The sequence below is a fragment of the Bombina bombina genome, chromosome 4 (genome assembly GCF_027579735.1).
Source record: "Bombina bombina isolate aBomBom1 chromosome 4, aBomBom1.pri, whole genome shotgun sequence".
Lineage (NCBI taxonomy): Eukaryota > Metazoa > Chordata > Amphibia > Anura > Bombinatoridae > Bombina > Bombina bombina.
In genome coordinates, this window is record NC_069502.1 from 1,125,044,509 (window position 1) to 1,125,071,499 (window position 26,991).

At 39.9% G+C, this 26,991-nt stretch overlaps 1 protein-coding gene across 1 annotated transcript in view; it reads left to right on the top strand.

The window, feature by feature from the left end:
• Positions 1-26,991, top strand: part of CENPF (centromere protein F) — a 225,590-nt gene that overhangs the window by 84,991 nt on the left and 113,608 nt on the right. The window contains exons 12-13 of the mRNA XM_053712493.1: positions 5,617-7,886; positions 15,743-17,926. Coding sequence (XP_053568468.1) covers positions 5,617-7,886; positions 15,743-17,926 — 4,454 coding nt within the window. The remainder of the gene's footprint in view (positions 1-5,616; positions 7,887-15,742; positions 17,927-26,991) is intronic.

Below are 26,991 nucleotides of genomic sequence, written 5' to 3' on the forward strand. Positions count from 1 at the left end.
GGTTGATGGTTGCAGCAATGGACATAGTTCCTTTTGCGCGAATTCACCTAAGACCATTACAACTGTGCATGCTGAAACAGTGGAATGGGGACTATACAGACTTGTCTCCAGTAATTCAAGTAGATCAGAAGACCAGAGATTCACTCCGTTGGTGGCTAACCCTGGACCACCTATCCCAGGGAATGAGCTTCCGCAGACCAGAGTGGGTGATCGTCACGACCGACGCCAGCCTAGTGGGCTGGGGCCCGGTCTGGGAATTCCTGAAAGCTCAGGGTATATGGTCTCGGGAAGAGTCTCTTCTCCTGATAAACATTCTGGAATTAAGAGCGATATTCAATGCTCTCAGGGCCTGGCCTCAGCTTGCAAAGGCCAAATTCATAAGATTCCAATCAGACAACATGACGACTGTTGCGTATATCAATCATCAGGGGGGAACAAGGAGTTCCCTGGCGATGAAAGAAGTGGCCAAAATAATACAATGGGCGGAGGATCACTCCTGCCACCTATCTGCGATCCACATCCCAGGTGTGGAAATCTGGGAAGCGGATTATCTGAGTCGTCAGACATTCCATCCGGGGGAGTGGGAACTCCACCCGGAGATCTTTGCCCAGTTGACTCAATTATGGGGCATTCCAGACATGGATCTGATGGCGTCTCGTCAGAACTTCAAGGTTCCTTGCTACGGGTCCAGATCCAGGGATCCCAAGGCGACTCTAGTGGATGCATTAGTAGCGCCTTGGACCTTCAACCTAGCTTATGTGTTTCCACCGTTTCCTCTCATTCCCAGGCTGGTAGCCAGGATCAAACAGGAGAGGGCCTCGGTGATCTTGATAGCTCCTGCGTGGCCACGCAGGACTTGGTATGCAGACCTGGTGAATATGTCATCGGTTCCACCATGGAAGCTACCTTTGAGACAGGACCTTCTTGTTCAGGGTCCATTCGAACATCCAAATCTGGTTTCCCTCCAGCTGACGGCTTGGAGATTGAACGCTTGATTCTATCAAAGCGTGGGTTTTCAGATTCTGTGATAGATACTCTGGTTCAAGCCAGAAAACTGGTAACTAGAAAGATTTACCATAAAATATGGAAAAGATATATCTGCTGGTGTGAATCCAAGGGATTCCCATGGAATAAGATAAAAATTTCTAAGATTCTTTCCTTTTTGCAAGAAGGTTTGGATAAAGGATTATCTGCGAGTTCTCTAAAGGGACAGATTTCTGCTTTATCTGTCTTACTACACAAACGACTGGCAGCTGTGCCAGATGTTCAAGCATTTGTTCAGGCTCTGGTTAGAATCAAGCCTGTTTACAGACCTTTGACTCCTCCCTGGAGTTTAAATCTAGTTCTTTCAGTTCTTCAAGGGGTTCCGTTTGAACCTTTACATTCCATAGATATTAAGTTGTTATCTTGGAAAGTTTTGTTTTTGGTTGCTATTTCTTCTGCTAGAAGAGTTTCAGAGTTATCTGCTCTGCAGTGTTCTCCGCCCTATCTGGTGTTCCATGCAGATAAGGTGGTTTTGCGCACTAAGCCTGGTTTTCTTCCAAAGGTTGTTTCTAACAAAAATATTAACCAGGAGATAGTTGTAACTTCTTTGTGTCCGAATCCAGTTTCAAAGAAGGAACGTTTGTTACACAATTTGGACGTAGTCCGTGCTCTAAAATTCTATTTAGAAGCTACAAAAGATTTCAGACAAACATCTTCTCTGTTTGTCGTCTATTCTGGTAAAAGGAGAGGTCAAAAAGCGACTTCTACCTCTCTTTCCTTTTGGCTTAAAAGCATCATCCGATTGGCTTACGAGACTGCCGGATGGCAGCCTCCTGAAAGAATCACAGCTCACTCCACTAAGGCTGTGGCTTCCACATGGGCCTTCAAGAACGAGGCTTCTGTTGATCAGATATGTAAGGCAGCGACTTGGTCTTCACTGCACACTTTTGCCAAATTTTACAAATTTGATACTTTTGCTTCTTCGGAGGCTATTTTTGGGAGAAAGGTTTTGCAAGCCGTGGTGCCTTCCGTTTAGGTAACCTGATTTGCTCCCTCCCTTCATCCGTGTCCTAAAGCTTTGGTATTGGTTCCCACAAGTAAGGATGACGCCGTGGACCGGACACACCAATGTTGGAGAAAACAGAATTTATGCTTACCTGATAAATTACTTTCTCCAACGGTGTGTCCGGTCCACGGCCCGCCCTGGTTTTTTTAATCAGGTCTGATGAATTATTTTCTCTAACTACAGTCACCACGGTACCATATGGTTTCTCCTATTTTTTTCCTCCTGTCCGTCGGTCGAATGACTGGGGTGGGCGGAGCCTAGGAGGGACTATATGGCCAGCTTTGCTGGGACTCTTTGCCATTTCCTGTTGGGGAAGAGATATTCCCACAAGTAAGGATGACGCCGTGGACCGGACACACCGTTGGAGAAAGTAATTTATCAGGTAAGCATAAATTCTGTTATTACCTGAAATTCAACCCATTGTAATAACTGTGTCTTGAAAGCACAAAACTAGCTACTTAATATACACAAGGGGGGAGCTATATAGACAGCTCTGCTGTGGTGCTCTCTTTGCTACTTCCTGCCAGGAAGGACAATATCCCACAAGTTAGGATGAATCCGTGGGCTCGGTACATCGCAAAAGAAAGAAATTTATCAGGTAAGCATAAATTTTGTTTTTTATTTGTTAAAAGGTTTACTGAGCCGTTAAGTGGCCTTTTATAATGCATTTTACTTTATTTTTAAGTTACTTATCTCAGAAGCTCAGTATTTTAGAGCTTCTTCGGCCACATCCAGATCGGCTGCTTTTTATCTCATATTTAAAACTTCAAGCGATTATTACATTTGAATTGTTCTCTTAGTATCCTTTTTTTTTAAGGAGCAGCAATGCACTTCAGGGTGCTAGCTGAACACATCAGGTCAGCCAATCACAAGAGGCATATATTTGCTGCCACTAATCAGCAGCTAGCTCCCAGTAATGCATTGCTGTTCCTGAGCATACTTAAGTATTATTTTTAAATGAATCATACCAAGAATATGAAACCATAGATAATAGAAGTAAATTGGATTAAACATTTTAGGCTTCATGTCCCTTTAAGGTTGCTAATAGCTTAATTTGTGATGCAATAGTGAAAATGGTGTGTGAAAAGTGGTGCCATGGCATGCCTTATGGTTAAAGTCTCGGTCAGTGAACATTCTCTGAATGTAGACTTCCAGCTCTGACCTTTTTGAAGGTTAAAAAAAAAAACAATTTTGGGCTTGGCCTGGATGCTATCATACATCATTTATTGGGCGTAAGAAAGTCTTCTTGCATGGTAAGAAATCCAAGGGTGAACTGCAGAGTTTCTTTCCTTTTGTCACTTTACATTTCAAAAAGCCTCTTCCTCAGCTCAAGCCTCAGGATCTCCAAAAGCATCTTTTACACCCAGCTCCTCTTGGCAGGCCAAAAAGTCCACCCCCACTTCAAAGTCAGCATGAAGGTGCATCCCCCTGTCGGGATTCTCTTCCTGCTGGGGATGGGGTGCAGAATGTAACTTTTTTGAATGTTTTGGGTGCCCTCTAGTTTAGATTTCTAGGTCCTGGAAATGGTATCTCATAGATACAGAATCAGTTTTCCTCCAGGTCTCCCAGAGAGAGATTTAATCTGTTTTGTGTTATTCTGGACCTGATCTATACTCGGCCTTAATCTCTAGATGGTAACAAAGTGATGTTTCTCATTCTTTTGGATACGCTGGGTACTCAAACCTGTTTTTGTTTTCCGAAAAGGAGGGGCCATTTTGTTCTGTTTTGACTCTTAACTTCCTAAGCAAATTTGGAAGGTGCCAAACTTCACAATGGAGACTGTATGCACTATTCTCCCTTTGGTGAAGAAAGGTCAGTTCACATCTGCTACTGAAAGATAAAAATTGATACATCCTCATTCACAGGAATCATGTGGAATTCCTAAGTTTTGCCTTCCTAGACAGGCATTTCCAGTTTGTGGCTCTGTCCTTTGGCCTTGCCACGGCCCCCAGAGTACTCAAACTTCATCTGGGGGAATAGTCCTTATGATAGGAGGTTAGCAAATGACGATAGATCTAATGGCCTTTTGTTTGAACCACAAGCTTTGCCTATATGGTGCCACATCCCAGGATTTTCTCGCAATCCTGCTAAATGCCTTAATGGTATCCTGTTCATTAAACCTAATTTACTTCTTCCCTCTGTTTTACTACTCCCCAGAGTAATAGCCAGAACCAGGCGGGTATGGGCCTCAGTTATTCTGATTGCTCAGGCTTGGCTCCGAGATCTTAGTATGCAGGCCCAGTTCATATGTCCAGATGTCTTCTTGCCCACTGTGGTGTCTGCCTTTCAAGAGAGGTTTTTGTTAAGGTCTGGTGATTGAATGCATGATTCTATCTAAAAAGTGGCTTATCTGACAAAGTTATTGACACCTTGATTCTTGTGATGAAGCCTTTTACTAGACTTATTTATTATAAGGTCTGGAAGACTTATCTGACTTGGTGTGCAATTAGTCAGCTCTCTTAAAGGGACATTATACACTCATTTTTTCTTTGCATAAATGTTTTGTAGATGATCTATTTATATAGACCATAAAGTTTTTTAAAAAAATAAATGTATAGTTTTGCTTATTTTTAAATAACATTGCTCTGATTTTCAGACTCCTAACCAAGCCCCATAGTTTTATGTGAATACCGTCAGCTACCTTCTCCAGCTTGCTCCTGTTTGTGTAAAGGGTCTTTTCATATGCAAAAGAAGGGGGAGGGGGGGGGGAGTGTCTTATTTGTCACTTGCAGTGGGCTTTCCACCTACCTTTTAAACAGAGCCAAACTGACAGCTTCTAAGTAAGTTTTTAAACAGTTTTATACTGGATTTTTATATCAGTATCTGTGCATCTTATTCTTTATAAGAGTGTCTATTACATGCAGTTATATGAAAATGAGTGTATACTGTCCCTTTAAGGTTCAGGTTTCTGCCTGGTGTGTGCTGTTTAATAGGAAGATTGCCAGATTCATGATCTAAAAACTTTTTCTCCAGGCTCTGATCTGGATAAAACCTGACATTAGACCTGCAACCTCACCTTGTAGTCAAACAGATGGAAAACTTGTAACCTGTGTTTAGGATAATAGTTTTACCAATTTTGTTACATAAGTATTAAGACAAAAAAAATGAATGCAGCCTTTATAAAAATTCCAAATACTTTATTAGGGTCAATTTAAAAAGATATCCATAGCGACACCACTCCAACAGTAATACAGAAACACGCGTTTCAGAAGCACATTGCCATAATCATAGACCATAAGTATTAAGACTAAACTGCAATTGATACTAAAGCTGTGTATGGTTTATACTTTTATATAAAAGTTTATATTGAAATTACATTAAACACTTTGTGTAAGAAAATATATATATATATTTGCCATGCTCCAAAGAGAGGCTAATAAGCAAATCTGTAATCTGTAATCTGCAAATGCTGTAAATAAAATGGCTGGTTTAGGCAAGAGTTTGCTTTTTGGTCTCTTCTTCGTTGGGCAAAGTTTTTTTTTTTTTTTTAAATAAATAAATTACTGTATATGACTTTTTTCTTTACCTCTTTAATATTTAAATAAAATATTTTGTATTCTCATTAGATAAGCATAAAATCCTAGAAGAACAATTTAAATCTGCAACTCAGAATTCGCAAGTTCAAGAGTGTCCCAACTGTACCACTTTGAAAGCAACTCTGTCTAATTTGGAAAAAGAAAAAGACTTTGCACAAGAATTGCTGAAGAAAAGAGAATTTGTGTTGTCTCTAGTAATGGAAGAAAATGATACTTTAAAAAAACAATGTGAGAATAAAGGACAAGAGTGCATAGAACTTGGCAACAGGAAAAATGAACAAGAAAAAGTTAACGCTCAAGTTTGTAATGAAAAAGATTTGTTACTGAAGAAAATGAATGACCTTGAAATGTCACTTCAGTCCCAGGTACATTTGCTAGAAACTGAGAAGATAGAGTTAAATAATCAGATTAAGACTTTACAAAACATTGTTGATGTTAAAACGGCTGATTTACTTAATGAGAAAAATGCATTCAATGAACTTCAACGAGCACTAGATGCTGCTGACCAAAAATTTAAAACTGAAAATGATAACTTAGTGTTGAAAATATCTGACCTCCGAGCAAAGATTGAAGAACAAAAATCTTCCATTTGTTTGGATCAAGTCTCTGGTCTCGAGCATGTGTTACAGAAAGAGAAGCAACTGAACTTTGAGTTGCAAAGACAGTGTGAGGATCTTCTGAAAAACAAAGCGGAGGTTCAAGAACGTCTTACTGAATCGCAAGAAAACCATGAACATTTTGTCATTGAGTCCACAAGTCAACTTGAAAGCTTACAGAATAATGTTTCATCTAAACAAAATTATATTGAAACATTAGAATCTGCCATTAAAGAAAAAGAAAACGAAATTAGTGCATTATCAAATAAATTAAGAATTACGGACACAGACATACAATCCACTCAAGACTCCAATACATTGCTTAGAAATAAAATACAAGAACTGAATCTGCATTCTGAGTCATGGTCAGTTGAAAAGGAAAAACTGGCAACGCTAATTAGTTCTACTCAACGAGACATTGAATCACTTACAAATGAAAATAAAAGGATCAGTGAGGTCAACGAGTCTCTAAATTATGAAAAAACTCAATTGCTAAAAGCAAACATTGACTTAAATCATATATTACAAGAGAGAGAGAGAACTATTTCTGAAATGGTCAAAACAAAAAACGACGATGACCAGTTAATGCTTGATGATAGTAGAATTAACAGTGTAAATAAGTTTGACAACATGAAACTGGAATCGGTATATAAGGATCTGGAGAATAAAAATGAACAGTTGCTTAAAGCAAACAAAGAACTTGTTGCTTTAGTTGATTCACTCCAAAATAACGAGTTGTCCTTAAATAAAGTAATAGAAGAATTGAGATCTTGTTTAAAGGATGCAGTTAGCAAGCCAAATAAAATTGATGTCCTTCAAATGGACCTTGATGAAAAGGATGTTTGTATGGAAAATAGTAATGAGAAGGGTGCTCTAAAGGAAAGTTTTGCAAAAATAAATACAGAGAATAAACTAGAGCAAGATGAACTCATAACACTTAAGAAGAACAAGCTCCAAGAGTCTTCAGCTAACCTTAGTGTGAAAGAGCAATCTTTTGATATGGATGAAACTGAAATGAATGATGAATGTGTGAAAGTTTCTCATCTTTTGGTAGATCTCTCTGATGTCTATAGGACTGATGAAATAAATGAGAATACGTCAGAACATTGCAATGCTAAAACATTTGCTGATCATGATATACAGTATGTTAAAGGGAGTAGGTCACTTGCATTTGAAAGCAACAGAGCAGCTCTTGACAGAATTGTAGAGCTTCAATCCCTTAATGAGACTCTTAGAGTTGAAAATGTTGAGCTGCTGAATAAGTTGAAAGAGATGAGTTCTAATTCAAGAGACCTTAGACAAGATGTTTTTGAACACAGAGAGCAAAACTCTCACTTGCAGTATCGAGACCAATATGCTCTTGCTGAAGATACAGAAATCATCTCACTTCAGCATCTTAGTCAAGTAGAGGCGGCACCTTCAACTGATCAAGAAGACAACAAAACAGAAGGTAAAACTGAAAGTGATCTAAAAGATTTGCTGGCAGTTTACCAAACAGAATTAACCACTTTAAAAAAACAACATTCATCAGACATTGCAGCATGGCAAGAAAAGTTAAAAGGTCAAACCATAGAAATGGAAACAAAACTGGCAGCTGAGAAACAACATACTGAACATATATTCCTTGAACTTGAAGCAGCAAGACTTGAACTGCAGACTCTTGACTTAAGTTCACGATCATTTTTGGCATTTGACAGCGATGATGTAAGTACCCAGTAATAATTGTTTTTTATAAGTGAATATGTGTTAACTTACTAAGTTATTTTATATTAGAAAGTTAATTAACCAATTTCCTTGGTGTATTTGAGGAAATGACCTACAGAGATGCCATAACATTAGAGAATTTGTTAATAGATCAATCTGTAAAACCATAAGTAAGATTGCCATTAGACATCACAAAGTAATCTTTAGTAAGCGGATTAAGATCTCAGTTTGACACCAAACTAATCAATTAAATACAGAGAGAACCAGTGTATAAATCCAGTATTTCTTCTGTTAAGTGTGATCAGTCCACGGGTCATCATTACTTCTGGGATATTACTCCTCCCCAACAGGAAGTGCAAGAGGATTCACCCAGCAGAGCTGCATATAGCTCCTCCCCTCTACGTCACTCCCAGTCATTCTCTTGCACCCAACGACTAGATAGGATGTGTGAGAGGACTATGGTGATTATACTTAGTTTTATATCTTCAATCAAAAGTTTGTTATTTTAAAATAGCACCGGAGTGTGTTATTACCTCTCTGGCAGAGTTTGAAGAAGAATCTACCAGAGTTTTACTATGATTTTAGCCGGAGTAGTTAAGATCATATTGCTGTTTCTCGGCCATCTGAGGAGAGGTAAACTTCAGATCAGGGGACAGCCGGCATATGAATCTGCATAGAGGTATGTAGCAGCTTTTATTTTCTGACAATGGAATTGATGAGAAAATCCTGCCATACCGATATAATGTCATGTATGTATACTTTACACTTCAGTATTCTGGGGAATGGTACTTCACTAGAATTACACTGTAAGAAGTACATAAAGCTTTTTAATAAATAAGAAATTATGTTTAACGTTTTTGCTGGAATGTAAAATCGTTTTCATTTGCTGAGGTACTGAGTGAATAAATGTTTGGGCACTATTTTTCCACTTGGCAGTTGCTTAATCTTTTTTCTGACAGTTTCTGTTCTCTCTCACTGCTGTGTGTGAGGGGGAGGGGCCGTTTTTTGGCGCTTTTGCTACGCATCAGAAATTTCAGTCAGCAGCTCATTGTATTTCCTGCATGATCCGGTTCATCTCTACAGAACTCAGGGGTCTTCAAAACTTATTTTGAGGGAGGTAATTTCTCTCAGCAGAGCTGTGAGATTATAGTTGACTGAGATAAAAAACGTTTATTCTGTAATTTTTTTCCTGCTTTCAGAATTAGTTGTCTTTTGCTAATGGGATTAAACCTTTGCTAAAGTTGTGTTATTTACAAGGATTGAGGCTATAACTGTTTCAATTTATTAATTTTCAACTGTCATAGATCTTCTGTGCTTCTTAAAGGCACAGTACGTTTTTAATAATATTCTAATAGAATTGTATTCCAAGTTGCAAGTTTATTTGCTAGTGTGTTAAACATGTCTGATTCAGAGGAAGATACCTGTGTCATTTGTTGCAATGCCAAAGTGGAGCCCAATAGAAATTTATGTACTAACTGTATTGATGCTACTTTAAATAAAAGTCAATCTGTACAAATTGAACAAATTTCACCAAACAACGAGGGGAGAGTTATGCCGACTAACTCGCCTCACGTGTCAGTACCTGCATCTCCCGCTCGGGAGGTGCGTGAGATTGTAGCGCCGAGTACATCTGGGCGGCCATTACAAATCACATTACAGGATATGGCTACTGTTATGACTGAAGTTTTGGCTAAATTACCAGAACTAAGAGGTAAGCGTGATCACTCTGGGGTGAGAACAGAGTGCGCTGATAATATTAGGGCCATGTCAGACACTGCGTCACAGGTGGCAGAACATGAGGACGGAGAACTTCATTCTGTGGGTGACGGTTCTGATCCAAACAGACTGGATTCAGATATTTCAAATTTTAAATTTAAGCTGGAAAACCTCCGTGTATTACTAGGGGAGGTGTTAGCGGCTCTGAATGATTGTAACACAGTTGCAATACCAGAGAAAATGTGTAGGTTGGATAAATATTTTGCGGTACCGGCGAGTACTGATGTTTTTCCTATACCTAAGAGACTTACTGAAATTGTTACTAAGGAGTGGGATAGACCTGGTGTGCCGTTCTCACCCCCTCCGATATTTAGAAAAAATGTTTCCAATAGACGCCACCACACGGGACTTATGGCAAACGGTCCCTAAGGTGGAGGGAGCAGTTTCTACTTTAGCTAAGCGTACCACTATCCCGGTGGAGGATAGCTGTGCTTTTTCAGATCCAATGGATAAAAAATTAGAGGGTTACCTTAAGAAAATGTTTGTTCAACAAGGTTTTATATTGCAACCCCTTGCATGCATTGCGCCGGTCACGGCTGCAGCGGCATTCTGGATTGAGTCTTTGGAAGAGAACATTAGTTCAGCTACTCTGGACGACATTACGGACAGGCTTAGAGTCCTTAAACTAGCTAATTCATTCATTTCGGAGGCCGTAGTACATTTAACTAAACTTACGGCGAAGAATTCAGGATTCGCCATTCAGGCACGCAGGGCTCTGTGGCTAAAATCCTGGTCAGCTGATGTTACTTCTAAGTCTAAATTGCTTAATATACCTTTCAAAGGGCAGACCTTATTCGGGCCCGGGTTGAAAGAGATTATCGCTGACATTACAGGAGGTAAAGGCCATGCCCTGCCTCAGGACAAAGCCAAAGTTAAGGCTAGACAGTCTAATTTTCGTTCCTTTCGTAATTTCAAAGCAGGAGCAGCATCAACTTCCTCTGCACCAAAACAGGAAGGAGCTGTTGCTCGCTACAGACAAGGCTGGAAACCTAACCAGTCCTGGAACAAGGGCAAGCAGGCCAGGAAACCTGCTGCTGCCCCTAAAACAGCATGAATTGGGGGCCCCCGATCCGGGATCGGATCTAGTGGGGGGCAGACTTTCTCTCTTCGCCCAGGCTTGGGCAAGAGATGTCCAGGATCCCTGGGCGCTAGAGATAATATCTCAGGGATACCTTCTGGACTTCAAATACTCTCCTCCAAGAGAGAGATTTCATCTGTCAAGGTTGTCAACAATCCAGACAAAGAAAGAGGCGTTTCTACGCTGCGTACAAGAGCTCTTGTTAATGGGAGTAATCCATCCAGTTCCACGGTCGGAACAGGGACAAGGGTTTTACTCAAATCTGTTTGTGGTTCCCAAAAAAGAGGGAACTTTCAGACCAATCCTGGACTTAAAGATACTAAACAAATTCCTAAGAGTTCCATCGTTCAAGATGGAGACTATTCGGACAATTTTACCTATGATCCAAGAGGGTCAGTACATGACCACTGTAGATTTAAAAGATGCTTACCTTCATATACCGATTCACAAAGATCATTACCGGTACCTAAGGTTTGCCTTCCTAGACAGGCATTACCAGTTTGTGGCTCTTCCATTCGGATTGGCTACAGCTCCAAGAATCTTCACAAAGGTTCTGGGTGCTCTTCTGGCGGTTCTAAGACCGCGGGGAATCTCGGTAGCTCCATACCTAGACGACATTCTGATACAAGCTTCAAGCTTTCAAACTGCCAAGTTTCATACAGAGTTAGTACTGGCATTTCTAAGGTCACATGGATGGAAGGTGAACGAAAAGAAAAGTTCACTCGTTCCACTCACAAGAGTTCCCTTCCTGGGGACTCTTATAGATTCTGTAGAAATGAAGATTTACCTGACAGAGGACAGGCTAACAAGACTTCAAAGTGCTTGCCGCACCCTTCATTCCATTCAACACCCGTCAGTGGCTCAATGCATGGAGGTAATCGGCTTAATGGTAGCGGCAATGGACATAGTACCCTTTGCACGCTTACACCTCAGACCACTGCAACTGTGCATGCTAAGTCAGTGGAATGGGGATTACTCAGACTTGTCCCCTTCTCTGAATCTGGATCAAGAGACCAGAAATTCTCTTCTATGGTGGCTTTCTCGGCCACATCTGTCCAGGGGGATGCCATTCAGCAGACCAGACTGGACAATTGTAACAACAGACGCCAGCCTTCTAGGTTGGGGTGCCGTCTGGAATTCTCTGAAGGCTCAGGGACAATGGAGTCAGGAGGAGAGTCTCCTGCCAATAAACATTCTGGAATTGAGAGCAGTTCTCAATGCACTCCTGGCTTGGCCCCAGTTGACAACTCGGGGGTTCATCAGGTTTCAGTCGGACAACATCACGACCGTAGCTTACATCAACCATCAGGGAGGGACAAGATGCTCCCTAGCTATGATGGAAGTATCAAAGATAATTCGCTGGGCAGAGTCTCACTCTTGCCACCTGTCAGCAATCCACATCCCGGGAGTGGAGAACTGGGAGGCGGATTTCTTAAGTCGTCAGACTTTTCATCCGGGGGAGTGGGAACTTCATCCGGAGGTCTTTGCCCAAATACTTCGACGTTGGGGCAAACCAGAAATAGATCTCATGGCGTCTCGACAGAACGCCAAGCTTCCTCGTTACGGGTCCAGATCCAGGGATCCAGGAGCAGTCCTGATAGATGCCCTGACAGCACCTTGGGACTTCAGGATGGCTTACGTGTTTCCACCCTTCCCGATGCTTCCTCGATTGATTGCCAGAATCAAACAGGAGAGAGCATCAGTGATTCTAATAGCACCTGCATGGCCACGCAGGACTTGGTATGCAGACCTGGTGGACATGTCATCCTGTCCACCTTGGTCTCTACCTCTAAAACAGGACCTTCTGATGCAGGGTCCTTTCAAACATCAAAATCTAACTTCTCTGAAGCTGACTGCTTGGAAATTGAACGCTTGATTTTATCAAGACGTGGGTTTTCTGAGTCAGTTATTGATACCTTAATACAGGCTAGGAAGCCTGTTACCAGAAGGATTTACCATAAGATATGGCGTAAATACCTATATTGGTGTGAATCCAAAGGTTACTCTTGGAGTAAGGTTAGGATTCCTAGGATATTGTCTTTTCTACAAGAAGGTTTAGAAAAGGGTTTATCTGCTAGTTCATTAAAGGGACAGATCTCAGCTCTGTCCATTCTGTTACACAAACGTCTGTCAGAAGTTCCTGACGTCCAGGCTTTTTGTCAGGCTTTGGCCAGGATTAAGCCTGTGTTTAAAACTGTTGCTCCACCATGGAGTTTAAACCTTGTTCTTAATGTTTTACAGGGCGTTCCGTTTGAACCCCTTCATTCCATTGATATAAAGTTGTTATCTTGGAAAGTTCTATTTTTAATGGCTATTTCCTCGGCTCGAAGAGTCTCTGAATTATCAGCCTTACATTGTGATTCTCCTTATTTGATTTTTCATTCGGATAAGGTAGTTCTGCGTACTAAACCTGGGTTCTTACCTAAGGTAGTCACTAACAGGAATATCAATCAAGAGATTGTTGTTCCTTCTTTGTGCCCAAATCCTTCTTCGAAGAAGGAACGTCTACTGCACAACCTGGATGTAGTCCGTGCTCTAAAATTTTACTTACAGGCAACTAAGGAATTTCGACAAACGTCTTCCCTGTTTGTCGTTTACTCTGGTCAGAGGAGAGGTCAAAAGGCTTCTGCTACCTCTCTTTCTTTTTGGCTTCGTAGCATAATTCGTTTAGCTTATGAGACTGCTGGACAGCAGCCTCCTGAAAGAATTACAGCTCATTCTACTAGAGCTGTGGCTTCCACTTGGGCCTTCAAGAATGAGGCCTCTGTTGAGCAGATTTGCAAGGCTGCAACTTGGTCTTCGCTTCATACTTTTTCCAAATTTTACAAATTTGACACTTTTGCTTCCTCGGAGGCTATTTTTGGGAGAAAGGTTCTTCAGGCAGTGGTTCCTTCTGTATAAAGAGCCTGCCTATCCCTCCCGTCATCCGTGTACTTTTGCTTTGGTATTGGTATCCCAGAAGTAATGATGACCGTGGACTGATCACACTTAACAGAAGAAAACATAATTTATGCTTACCTGATAAATTCCTTTCTTCTGTAGTGTGATCAGTCCACGGCCCGCCCTGTTTTTAAGGCAGGTAAATATTTTTTAATTTATACTCCAGTCACCACTACACCCTTGGCTTCTCCTTTCTCGTTGGTCCTTGGTCGAATGACTGGGAGTTACGTAGAGGGGAGGAGCTATATGCAGCTCTGCTGGGTGAATCCTCTTGCACTTCCTGTTGGAGAGGAGTAATATCCCAGAAGTAATGATGACCCGTGGACTGATCACACTACAGAAGAAAGGAATTTATCAGGTAAGCATAAATTATGTTTTTTCAACACATTATAAATAAAGTTTGCTTGAAACCTTTGTGGCTTTTTACTGCCCACACAACATTCTACACAATGATTTCCTAATCAGTGTAGGAGCTTATTTGTAACAATCCCTAATTAGCCACAGCAAGGAAGATACACATATTCAAGGCATCTCATAAAGGGACACGAGTCAAAATTAAACCTATCATTCAGGAAGAGCAGGAATTTTTATCAACTTTCCAATTTACTGCCATTATCAATTAGTTCTGTATTTTTATATGCACACTTTCTTAGACACCATCTCCTACTGAATATGTGCAAGAGTTAACAATGTAAACGTATATCAGTCTGTAATTGGTTGATGGCTATCACATGACACAGTGGGTAGGGAAATTAGAAGCAATCTGAAATTTCTCAGAAAAAAATCTGATAATTTGAAATTCAGATTAAGTGCTATTGCATTGTGTTTTATTGTGCATTTATGGATTATTCAATTCTGTAGTTTGGCTAATGAAATTACAGTTCTAATTGCTTTTAAAATATTTACTTTGCATTGCAAAAATCTGCATGCAATGATATATTGCTGAAATGTACCATGTGTATATATTTAAATAACTGTAATGTTAAAAGGAATATTATATTTTTGTTCAATGAATACTGATGTATTTCATATCACTGGCTGAGAGGCAAAACACCCACAAGTTTATAGATAGAGAAACATACATTCCGCAAAAATAGCGAAATACTTTATTGAAAAATGTACAATGTTTATTTAAAGGGACATGAAACCCCCCAAAAATGTCATGATTCAGGTAGATCATGCAAATGCAAAAAACTTTCCAATGTACTTATATTATTTAATTTGCTTCAGTCTCTTGGTATCCTTTGTTGAAAGAGCAGTAATGAACTAATGGGAGCTAGCTAAAAGTGAATAGCAAGAGGCATACATGTGCAGCCACCATTCAATAGCTTCTGAGCCTACTTCGGTATACTTATCAGCAATGGATATAAAGAAAGTTGGAAAGTTGTTAAAAATTGTATGCCGTGTCTGAATCATGAAAGGGAAAAAAATTGAGTTTCATGTCCCTTTAAAGGGACACTGAACCCACATTTTTTTCTTTCATGATTCAGATAGAGCATGCAATTTTAAGCAACTTTCTAATTTACTCCTATTATCAATTTTTCTTCATTCTCTTGCTATCTTTATTTGAAAAGCAAGAATATAAGTTTAGAAGCCGGCCCATTTTTGTTTCACAACCTGGGTTGTCCTTGCTGATTGGACAGCACCAATACACAAGTGCTGTCCAGTGTACTGAACAAAAAATTGGCTGGATCCTTAGCTTAGATGCATTCTTTTTCAAATAAAGATAGCAAGAGAATGAAGAAAAATTAATAATAGGAGTAAATTACAAAGTTGCTTAAAATTGCATGCTCTATCTGTATCGTGAAAGAAAAAAAAATTGGTTTAGTGTCCCTTAAAGTTTAACAAATGTTCTTATTTGCCACCCTTACCCATTTTAAAAATACAGAAGGATCTCCAGTAAAAAAAAATCCAATAACTATTGGGCCTTGTCATTAATGAAGGGACTTCAGTAACTGCAGTGCTTTTAAAATATTGTCCAACAAGAATAGAACTTTCTTTGACAACTATCACTTCTTGTTTATTGTTTTTCACATAATATTAATATATTTTCTCCCTCTAGGTAACAAAAACATTTGAAGCCATGAATCAGACCATCTGCACTGTTTTGCCGATGGCAAAATTATCCATTGGTTTGGATTGCAGCGAAAGTTCAGTGTCTGAAACAGCATCTGTGGTCAGCAAAGTTGAAACTATTTTGGATCCTTTGAGTTTGGAGAAACATGGTGAAAAGTCGAGGACTTCTAAAGAACGAGATGAATATTCTTGCAGCTCTACAAGTAACAGTTCTTCACTTAATAACCCTTCAGAAAATACTTTGAGTAACCTTAAAATTCAAACCATTCTTGAAAACTTCAAGAGACAGATTCAGCAAACGTCTGGTGAAAATATAAAACTCCTTAAACTTGTTGAGGATGGGGAAAGGAAGGTGAATAGTTTATTTTTGCAAGTAGAAGATCTCAATAAGCAGATTGAGCAAGACCAGGCTGATCTTATTGGAAAAGAGAATGCAAACACAGTACTTGAAAATAAATCATTGGAACTTGAGAATGAAAGAAAACTACTATCTGAAAAAGTAGAGTTTCTTTCCAATGAGAAACTGCAGTTATCCAGTAGAGTTGGGGATCTTGAAAAGGAGCTCGATAACATTTCTAATACAATGGATATGCTTAAAAAGACAATAGATAGTTTGGAAATAGCTAGTGGAGATTGGAGAGAAAAGTATCTTGAAACTGAAAATGAGTTAAGAAGGTCAAAATCTGAAAACGCAAACATTGAAAAGCATGCTTTATCTTTGGAAGTAGATCTAGATAACCTTCATTCCAAATATCAACATTTACAAGAAGAAAATGAGGGCACTCTGAAGTCTATCACTGCTTTACAAGAGCGTCTTAATATGGTTCTAACAGAGAAAGCACAAATGAATCAAGAGATGGATAATATGGCAGAAGAGAAAGAAGAGTTTGAGCAGTTGTATCAAAAACTGAAAGAAAGGGAAAAAGATCTTGAATTACATCAAATAAATGATCGAGAAATGATAAATATACTAGAAGTTGAAATACGTACATTAAAGGTAGAGCTTCAAGCTGCAAAATCTGTCTCAGAACAGTTGTCTGCAGAAAAAGAAAGTCTTAAACTTTTAGAAGAATCTGGAAAAAGCACCCATTTGAAAATAGAAGAACTGCATGTCCAATTACAACAGATAGAGGCGGAGAAGCAACAGTTGCTGAAGAAACTGGAAGAGTTGCAAATTAAACTGAATGAAGCATACGATGAGAAACATACACTTTCCAAGGCTTTAGAATGCTGTCAGTTTGAGAAACGTGAAATAAACACAAGACTGAGCTCTACACAGGAGGAAGTTGCATTAATGCGCACTGGCATTGAAAAACTCAAAGTTAAAATAGAATCTGATGAAAAGAAAAAGCAGAATATGATCGAGAAGTTAAAAGAGAGTGGACGGAGTGCAGATAAGCTGAAAGATAGAATTGAGAGTCTTGAACGAGAGTTGCTCATGTCTGAGGAAAATCTTGAAGACGCAATCCTTCAGACAGAGGCAGCTAAAGAGGAAGTAGAAAAGATGAAGACTCAAAAGGAGGCTTTCGAGATCGATTTGAAAACTTTCAGAAGAAAAATAATAGATTTAGAAAAGGAGCTTCAGAAAAGTCATGAGAAGATAATCGAACTGGAAACAACAGTGGCAACCCTTTCAAATACGCTAGAGAAAACTGAAATTAAAATGAGCCATTTAGAGGAGACAGAGAAGGAAGTTAATTTTCTTCAGACTCAATTGAAAGAGCTGCATGACCAGAAATATCTTTCAGATCAGAGATCTGAAGCAGCTGCTGCACGAGAAGTTGATCTTGTTTCTTTAATGGAACAAACTAAAACACAGATGTTGCAACAGTTAGAGGAAGCAGAACTGAACATCAGAAATCTAGAATCATCTGGTGAGAAAATGGCCACTGAACTAGATGAAAAGACTCAGTATATTGTAATTCTAGAGAACAAAGTTAAATCTGCTGAAGACTTGGAAAGTAAATATTATGCTGAGTTGTCACATTTTGAAACTGAACAAGAAATCTTCAGAAATGAAAAGGCAAATCTTCAGATTATGCTAGATAAACTTGATTCAAAGGTCCAGAGCCTTTCTGTGATTAATGAGACTTTGGAAGGAACAGTTGCTGATCTGAAATCTACCTGCAAGGATCTTGAAATGCAATTGGAGTCCTCTACTGAGGAAAAGGTATGAGTTTTGTGTGTGTATATATATATATATATATATATATATATATATATATATATATATATATATATATATATATATATATATATATATATATAAATATATATATATATATATATATATATATATATGTGTATATATATATATATATATATATATATATATATATACTTTTAAAAGTTTTTGTATTAGCTAATTGTTATAAAGAGGTTGAATTAAGAAGCATATCACATTGAACACCTGTGTACAAAGATGAAAGTAAAAGTTGAAAATGAAATTAAACCAGTGAGGGGTAATGCATACAATATATTGCACTGTACATAATACATTTTTAAAAAATGTGAGAAGGAAACCATACAAAGACTATCAAATAAACCCACTCTCTATAACAGCTGTGAAATGTGTAGAGTGCCATTTTGGTCCAGTGTGCACTGTGTGATGTTTTTTAGACTTTTGTTATTTGTACTTACTTGGCTCTTAGTTGTCAGTACACAGATCCCTTGTACTTTTTATATAACGATCGTAACTATCACCATCAGGATAATTAGGAGTCCCTTCCCTTTGTGGCTCACTTGCAAGCAGTAATGGTTACGAAAAGTCTGATTACATTTGCTAGGAATCTTTTTCTCTGTGATTAGGCGATAGTGGGTAATCTGTAGCTATTTAACTGAAGCTGTCTTATTTTGGGTTTGCGCTTTTCATGTGAGCTGATAAGTAATAATAGCGTTTCACACTTTAAAAACCTGGATGGCTGTTGATTTTATTTATGTTTTAATTGACAATGTCTATTTCCCAGTTGTGAGTATAAATAAGTTATTTTTTATCTTCTCTAGCTTTGAGTACTTAAAGTGAATTTAAAGTTTCATTAATGAGTGCCCGGTTTTTAAAAATACTATTAAAAAAACAGGGTCACTTTCATTCATGAAACTTTACATTGCAGCGTTTTAGTTTTTTTAAATACGTTGCCTTTCATTCTAATGACTCGGTGAGTCCACGGATCATCATCAATTACTGTTGAAAATATTACTCCTGGCCAGCAGGAGGAGGCAAAGAGCACCACAGCAAAGCTGTTAAATATCACTCCCCTACCCACAATCCCCCAGTCATTCTGTTTGCCTGTAGTGCAAGGAAGAAGTGAAGTTTAGGTGTCTGATGAGAAGTTTTCTTCAATCAAGATTGTATTATTTTTGTAGCAGAGTAAACTTACTCTGTTCTTTTCTGGGGTCTAGCCTAGTCAACATCAGTCTCTTCAGTAGGGGCAGTGGTGGCTTTTGAGCACTTGAGAACTTGTGAGGTACAGTCCTCACTGCATTTTCTCAAGCATCTGCTCCCCTAACTTGAAAACCTGAATAGGTTTACTCAGTTTTTCTCTCTTCACAGGTCCATGTGAGGTGCTGCACCCTCTCAAACCAGGTGAGCTGTCCTGCTGGCGGACAGCACTTTCAGGTAAGTGCCATTTTAATTTTCTTTTGCAAGGAGATTGCTGGCACTTGTTACAACTAAAAGCTGTCTTATTTAATATGGGACTTTATTAAACCTTCATGTTTGGGTTTTTTTTAGGCAGTTTGGACATTGAGACTGTCAGGTGATTTATGGTGGCTAAGTGTGTTATAGTAGTTTTTATACTTTAACTTTTGGTCATGGAGATTACTGTTGTAAGCCGTTTTTTCCGGCAGTTAGGGCTCTGTAACCGCTCTGTATTTAAAAATGAACTGCAGGACAGGTAGGCACCTCAGTAAAGCCACTGAGGTGTATAGGTAGCCTGAGGTCTATTTGGTTTGTTGCGCTAACACACATTTCTATTTAAAGACGCAGTACACATTTATTTTTTATTTTCAAATAAATAATTTTTACACTTTATCCTTATTTATTACATAAGATGGATCAAGAGGCTTTTCCAACAATTATCCCAGGCGAAGTTGCTGCTTCTCAGTTATGTTTTGATGCTCAGGTGGAACCCCAGTTCCTTTTTGTTCCTCATGCATTGAGAGAACTTTAAGATATAGAGATAAAATATTTGTCAATGAGCCACCATTATCCCAGGCAAATGCTGTTCAGGTGTCTCCTGTTGCAGATATGCCACAGCTTTCTCCTCAAGCGTTCCAACATACAGTGCCCTGTGTTTCCTCTTGCAATCCTGTAGGATTTTCTCTACAAGACATTGCTTCCCTGGTATCCCTTGCGATATCTGAGGCCTTGTCAGCTTTCCCCATGTTGCAGGGAAGGCGTAAAAGGAAATTTAAGGAAACAGTAAGGTTTCTGATCAAGTTCTGGCTATCTCAGAGTGTCCCTTCCCATAAGCCTGAGGAAGAAGACATGTCGGTAGCATCTGAGGGGGAAATCTCAGACTCAGGCAGTGTAATTCCTTCTTCTGATGCTGAAGTGGTATCCTTCAGATTTAAGCTAGAACACCTTCGCTCATTACTTAAAGGAACACTGTACCCAAAAAATTTCTTTTGTGATTCAGATTGAGCATGAAATTTTAAGCAACTTTCTAATTTACTCCTATTATCAAATTTTCTTCATTCTCTTGGTATCTTTATTTGAAATGCAAGAATGTAAGTTTAGATGCCGGCCCATTTTTGGTGAATGGGTAGATCTAGATCAGATGTCAATAGACTCTCTTCCGTGGTGGCTTTCTCAGGATCATCTCTCCCAGGGTACTTGCTTCCGCAGACCCTCCTGGGTGATTGTGACCACGGATGCCAGCCTTCTAGGTTGGGGAGCAGTATGGGGCTCATTGAAGGCTCAGGGCTTAATGGACCTAGGATGAGTCAGTCCTGCTAATAAACATCTTGGAGCTGAGAGCAATCTTCAATGCTCTTTTGGCCTGGCCTCAGTTAGCCTTAGCCTGGTTTATCATATTCCAGTCGGACAACATAACCTCGGTGGCCTACATCAACCACCAGGTGGGAACTCGGAATTCCTTGGCCATGACAAAGGTGGCCCGAATTATTCAGTGGGCGGAGACCCACAACTGCTGTCTTTCTGTGATCCACATCCCAGGAGTGGACAATTAGGAAGCGGCTCTTCTGAGCAGACAGACTTTTCCAGTCTTTTCCCATCTTGACCCTCAAGTGGGGGCACCCGGAGTTGGAACTAATGGCTTCTCGTCACAATGCCAAACTTCCGAGATATGGCTCGAGGTCAAGAGATCCGCAGGCATTTCTGATCGATGCTCTGGCAGTTCCTTGGAACTTCAGTCTAGCATACCTGTTTTATCCGTTCGCTCTCCTTCCAAGAGTCATTGCTCAAATTAAACAGCAGCGGGCGTCTGTAATTCTCATAGCCCCGGCGTGGCTTTGCAGGATTTGCTATGCAGACCAAGCGGAAATATCATCCTTTCCACCTTGGAGACAGCCTCTGAGGAAGGACCTTCTACTTCAGGGTCCCTTCCTTCATCCAAATCTCGTTTCCTCTGAAGCTGACTGCTTGGAGATTGAACGCTTAGTTTTATCTAAGCATGGCTTTTCAGAGTCGGTCATTGAGACCTTGATTCAGGCTTGTAAGCCTGTGACTCGCAGGATTTACCATAAGATCTGGAGTAAATACTTGTATTGGTGTGAATCCAAAGGATACTCTTGGAGTAGAGTAAGGATTCCTAGGATTTTGTCCTTTCTTCTGGATGGTCTTTAGAAGGCTTTGTCGGCAAGTACACTAAAGGGTCAGATTTTGGCATTGTCTATTTTTGTTGCATAAGTCCTTGGCGGATGTGCCAGACGTGCAATCGTTTTGTCAGGCCTTGGTTAGAATTCGGCCTGTATTTAAACCTGTTACTCCTCAATGGAGTCTTAACCTTGTTCTTAAAGTTTTACAACAGGCTCCGTTTGAGCCTAAGCATTCTTGAGATGTTATCTTGTAAAGTTTTGTTTCTTGTTGCTATTTCCTCTGCTCGGAGAGTTTCTGAACTCTCTGCTTTACAGTGTGATTCCCCTTATCTTATATTTCACTCTGATAAGGTGGTTCTGCGTACTAAGTTTAGTTTCCTGCCCAAGGTTGTTTTGGTCAAGAATATTAATCAGGAAATTGTTGTACCTTCTTTGTCTCCTAATCCTCCTCACAAAGAACGCTTGTTGCATAATCTGGATGTTGTGCGAGCGCTAAAATTTTATTTACAGGCAACTAAGGACTTTCGTCAGTCTTTTGCATTGTTTGTTTGCTTTTCTGGGAAACGTAAGGGTCAGAGAGCTACGGCTACTTCACTTTCCCATTGGCATATGAGACTGCTGGGCAGCCACCTCTTGAGGAAATCACAGCTCATTCCACAAGGGCTGTTTCTTCTTCCTGGGCCTTCAAAAATTAAGCTTCTGTGGAACAGATTTGCAAGGCTGCAACTTGGTCATCTTTGCACACTTTTTCCAAATTCTATAAATTCGATACTTTTGCTTCGGCTGAGGCTTCTTTTGGGAGAAAGGTTCTTCAAACAGTGGTGCCTTCTGTTTAGGTTCCTGTCTTGTCCCTCCCTTATCATCTGTGTCCTCTGGCTTGGGTATTAGTTCCCAACAGTAATTGATGATGATCCGTGGAATCACTGTGTCATTAGAAAGAAAACAAAATGTATGCTTCCCTGATAAATTTCTTTCTTTCTTGACATGGTGAGTCCACGGCCCGCCCTGTATTCAGACAGTTTCTTTTTATATAAACCTCAGGCACCTCTGCACCTTGTGTTACTTCCTTTCTCTCCTTTCCCTTTGGTCGAATGACTGGGGGATTATGGGTAGGGGAGTGATATTTAACAGCTTTGCTGTGGTGCTCTTTGCCTCCTCCTGCAGGCCAGGAGTGATATTCCCTACAGTAATTGATGTTTATCTGTGGACTGACCGTGTCAAGAAAGAAAGAAATTTATCAGGGAAGCATACATTTTCTTTTTTCTTTAGCAAACACAGACTGTGATCCTCCCCCTGCGGCTCCTCTTTACTCAGCACTTCAATGACGAAACCGTCTTCCTCTAATCACGCCGTGACCTCACATGATGGACGCTCTGGGATGCACGCCATGATTAGAGGAAGCCGGTTTCGTCATTGCTTGGTTAAGTACAGAGGAGCTGCGGGCTTAGGAATGCCGGTCCTGGTTTGCTAAAGAAAAAGGTAAGTATTTAAAAAACAAACAAAAAAAAACCGCAGCAATGTAAAGTTTATTGAATGAAAGTGCCCCTGTGTTTAATAGCATTTTTAAAAACCAAGCACTCATTCATGAAACTTTACATTCACTTTAATCCATTGTAGTTAATTCACAAGTGATTTAATTGAATAATGCTTCTTGTTTCTCTTTTTTTGGTAATTCTACACACTAAAATCATAATAATAAAGGTACATAATAAAATGAAAAACTTTCAGCACTGTGCCAGATCTTCCATTAGATGTTGTTTTTTATTTGGGGGGGGGCACACCCCTTCCTCAGGTGTTCAGGGTTATATGCAAGTAATAGTTCAATAATATAAAATGCTCTGAGACAATAGAGCATTCTTTCCATCTTAATGGGAGGAGAGTCCACTGCTTCATTCATTACTTGTGGGAATTAAAAGGACATAATACTCATAAGCTAAATCACTTGAAACTGATGTAGTATAACTGTAAAAAGCTGACAGGAAAATATCACCTGAGCATCTCAATGTAAAAAAGGAAGATATTTTACCTTACAATCTCCTCAGCTCAGCAGAGTAAGTTCTGTGTAAAAAGTTATACTCAACTGCTCCCAGCTGCAGGTAAAAAAATTTAAAAAAATAAAGAAATGAACAGCAGCCAATCAGCATCAGCAGTGCTGAGGTCATTAACTTTTACTGTGATCTCATGAGATTTGACTTGACTCTCATGAGATTTCATTGTAAACTTCCTTTACCCGATTGGTGAAATAAGATGAGTTCACGATGCTCATCCCTTCAGATGTCCCAGGACAGACACACTAAAATGCTGCTTAGAAATCCTTTACAATGGGAGGTGGCTACTGAGGAACTTTTGAGGTAAAATATCTTTCTTTTTTACATAGAGATGTTCAGGAGATATTTTCTAGTCAGCTTTTTACAGCTATGCTGCATCACTTTCAAGTGTTTAAATATTTGGGTATTATGGCCCTTTAAGAACCTGGCCACCAGGAGGAGGCAAAGACACCCCAGCCAAAGGCTTAAATACCTCCCCTCATCCCCCAGTTATTCTTTGCCTTTCGTCATAGGAGGTTGGCAGAGAAGTGTCGGAAGATTCAGAGTAGTCTCTTATGGAGGGTAGTACTCTTCGAATTAGGACTGGAGTTTTAAGTAGTCCTGTCAGCCTCTCAGTGAGAGCATGGGTGAATGTTAGAGTCCGGAGATGCAGGGAGAGTCTTTCTGCGAAACCATCCCGACTCAGATTAACAGCTCTAAGCAATCAGCGTTGACAAGTTTCGCTGCCTGCTTTTCTGCTCTCAGGTCCATGTCAGGAGCGATGCTACTACCCTGACACAATTGAAAGGCTGTGTTCCTGTTCCACGGCATAAATTCTGGTAAGATTGTTCCATTTATACATATATGATAACGTAAGAAGACAGGGTCACAGTGTGGCTCCTTTATCTGTGTGGAATGAAGGGTAATACCCTCGGAAAGGGGGTTATTGAACAGGGGGGGATTTGTGCATAATATTATTTATTGTGTTTTTAATACTGCGTCATGTGTGAGATGAGGCTCTGTCAGTGTGTGAACAGTCAGTTTATTAGCGAGAGATTGACTCAGGGCTTTTTTGGCGTGTTTTCTTTCTAGTGCAGAGGCGGTCCTGCATGGCACTCCACGTGACAGGGTGTGGCCTCTTTAACTTTCTCTTTCTTGACCGGCGGTTGTAGGAGACAAAGCTGTTTTCTTTGTGGTCCGGGTCATAGGAGGTGGTGAGTGCCCCGGCCATTGGGATATAAAGGTACCATTTAATTTCTATCTAGTCCACAATAAAAGCGCAAGCTATGGAGGACTCTGATATGTTAGAGGGTACTCCCTCTTTAATTAAACCTAATAACTGTGTCTATTGTGAGGAGGTTCTGGTTGATCCGCCTGCTCAACTCTGTTCCACATGCTTTGATAAAATTGCAATATCTAAAAGAATAACATATTTCTCCAACATTGGTGTGTCCGGTCCACGGCGTCATCCATAACTTGTGGGAATATTCTCTTCCCCAACAGGAAATGGCAAAGAGCAGAGCAAAAGCTGTCCATATAGTCCCTCCTAGGCTCCGCCCACCCCAGTCATTCTCTTTGCCGTTGCACAGGCAGCATCTCCACGGAGATGGTGAAGAGTATGTGGTGTTTAGTTGTAGTTTTCTCCAACATTGGTGTGTCCGGTCCACGGCGTCATCCTTACTTGTGGGATATTCTCTTCCCCAACAGGAAATGGCAAAGAGTCCCAGCAAAGCTGGTCACATGATCCCTCCTAGGCTCCGCCCACCCCAGTCATTCTCTTTGCCGTTGCACAGTCAACATCTCCACGGAGATGGTTAAGAGTTTTTTTGGTGTTTAAATGTAGTTTTTATTCTTCTATCAAGTGTTTGTTATTTTAAAATAGTGCTGGTATGTACTATTTACTCTGAAACAGAAAAGGATGAAGATTTCTGTTTGTAAGAGGAAGATGATTTTAGCAGACAGTAACTAAAATCGATTGCTGTTTCCACACAGGACTGTTGAGATGAAGTAACTTCAGTTGGGGGAAACAGTTAGCAGACTTTTCTGCTTAAGGTATGACTAGCCATATTTCTAACAAGACCATGTAATGCTGGAAGGCTGTCATTTCCCCTCATGGGGACCGGTAAGCCATTTTCTTAGTCAAACATAAAAGAATAAAGGGCTTAAAAAAGGGCTTAAAAACTGGTAGACATTTTTATGGGCTAAAACGATTGCTTTATTGGGGCATATTATGCAGATTCTAGCTAATAATTGGCATTATAATCTTGGGGAACGTTTAAAAAAACGGCAGGCACTGTGTTGGACACCTTTTTTAGTCTGGGGGCCTTTCTAGTTATAGACTGAGCCTCATTTTCGCGCCATTACTGCGCAGTTGTTTTTGGAGAGCAAGGCATGCAGATGCATGTGTGAGGATCTAAGAATCACTAAAAAAGCTTCTAGAAGGCGTCATTTGGTATCGTATTCCCCTCTGGGCTTGGTTGGGTCTCAGCAAAGCATATTCCGGTTCCGTTAATTTAAGGGTTAAAGCTCTGAAATTTGGTGTGCAATACTTTTAATGCTTTAAGACACTGTGGTGAAATTTTGGTGAATTTTGAACAATTCCTTCATACTTTTTCACATATTCAGTAATAAAGTGTTTTCAGTTTGAAATTTAAAGTGACAGTAACGGTTTTATTTTAAAACGTTTTTTGTGCTTTGTTGACAAGTTTAAGCCTGTTTAACATGTCTGTACCATCAGATAAGCTATGTTCTATATGTATGAAAGCCAATGTGTCTCCCCATTTAAATTTATGTGATAATTGTGCCATAGTGTCCAAACAAAGTAAGGACAGTAATGCCACAGATAATGATATTGCCCAAGATGATTCCTCAAATGAGGGGAGTAAACATGATACTACATCATCCCCTACTGTGTCTACACCAGTTATGCCCACACAGGAGGCCCCTAGTACATCTAGTGCGCCAATACTTATTACCATGCAACAATTAACGGCTGTAATGGATAACTCCATAGCAAATCTTTTATCCAAAATGCCTACTTATCAGAGAAAGCGCGATTGCTCTGTTTTAAACACTGAAGAGCAAGAGGACGCTGATGATAACTGTTCTGACATACCCTCACACCAATCTCAAGGGGCCATGAGGGAGGTTTTGTCTGATGGAGAAATCTCAGATTCAGGAAAAATTTCTCATCAAGCTGAACCTGATGTTGTGACATTTAAATTTAAATTAGAACATCTCCGCGCACTGCTTAAAGAGGTGTTATCTACTCTGGATGATTGTGACAATTTGGTCATTCCAGAGAAATTATTTAAGATGGACAAGTTCCTAGAGGTTCCGGTGCCCCCCTGACGCTTTTCCTATACCCAAGCGGGTGGCGGACATAGTAAATAAAGAGTGGGAAAGACCCGGCATACCTTTTGTTCCCCCC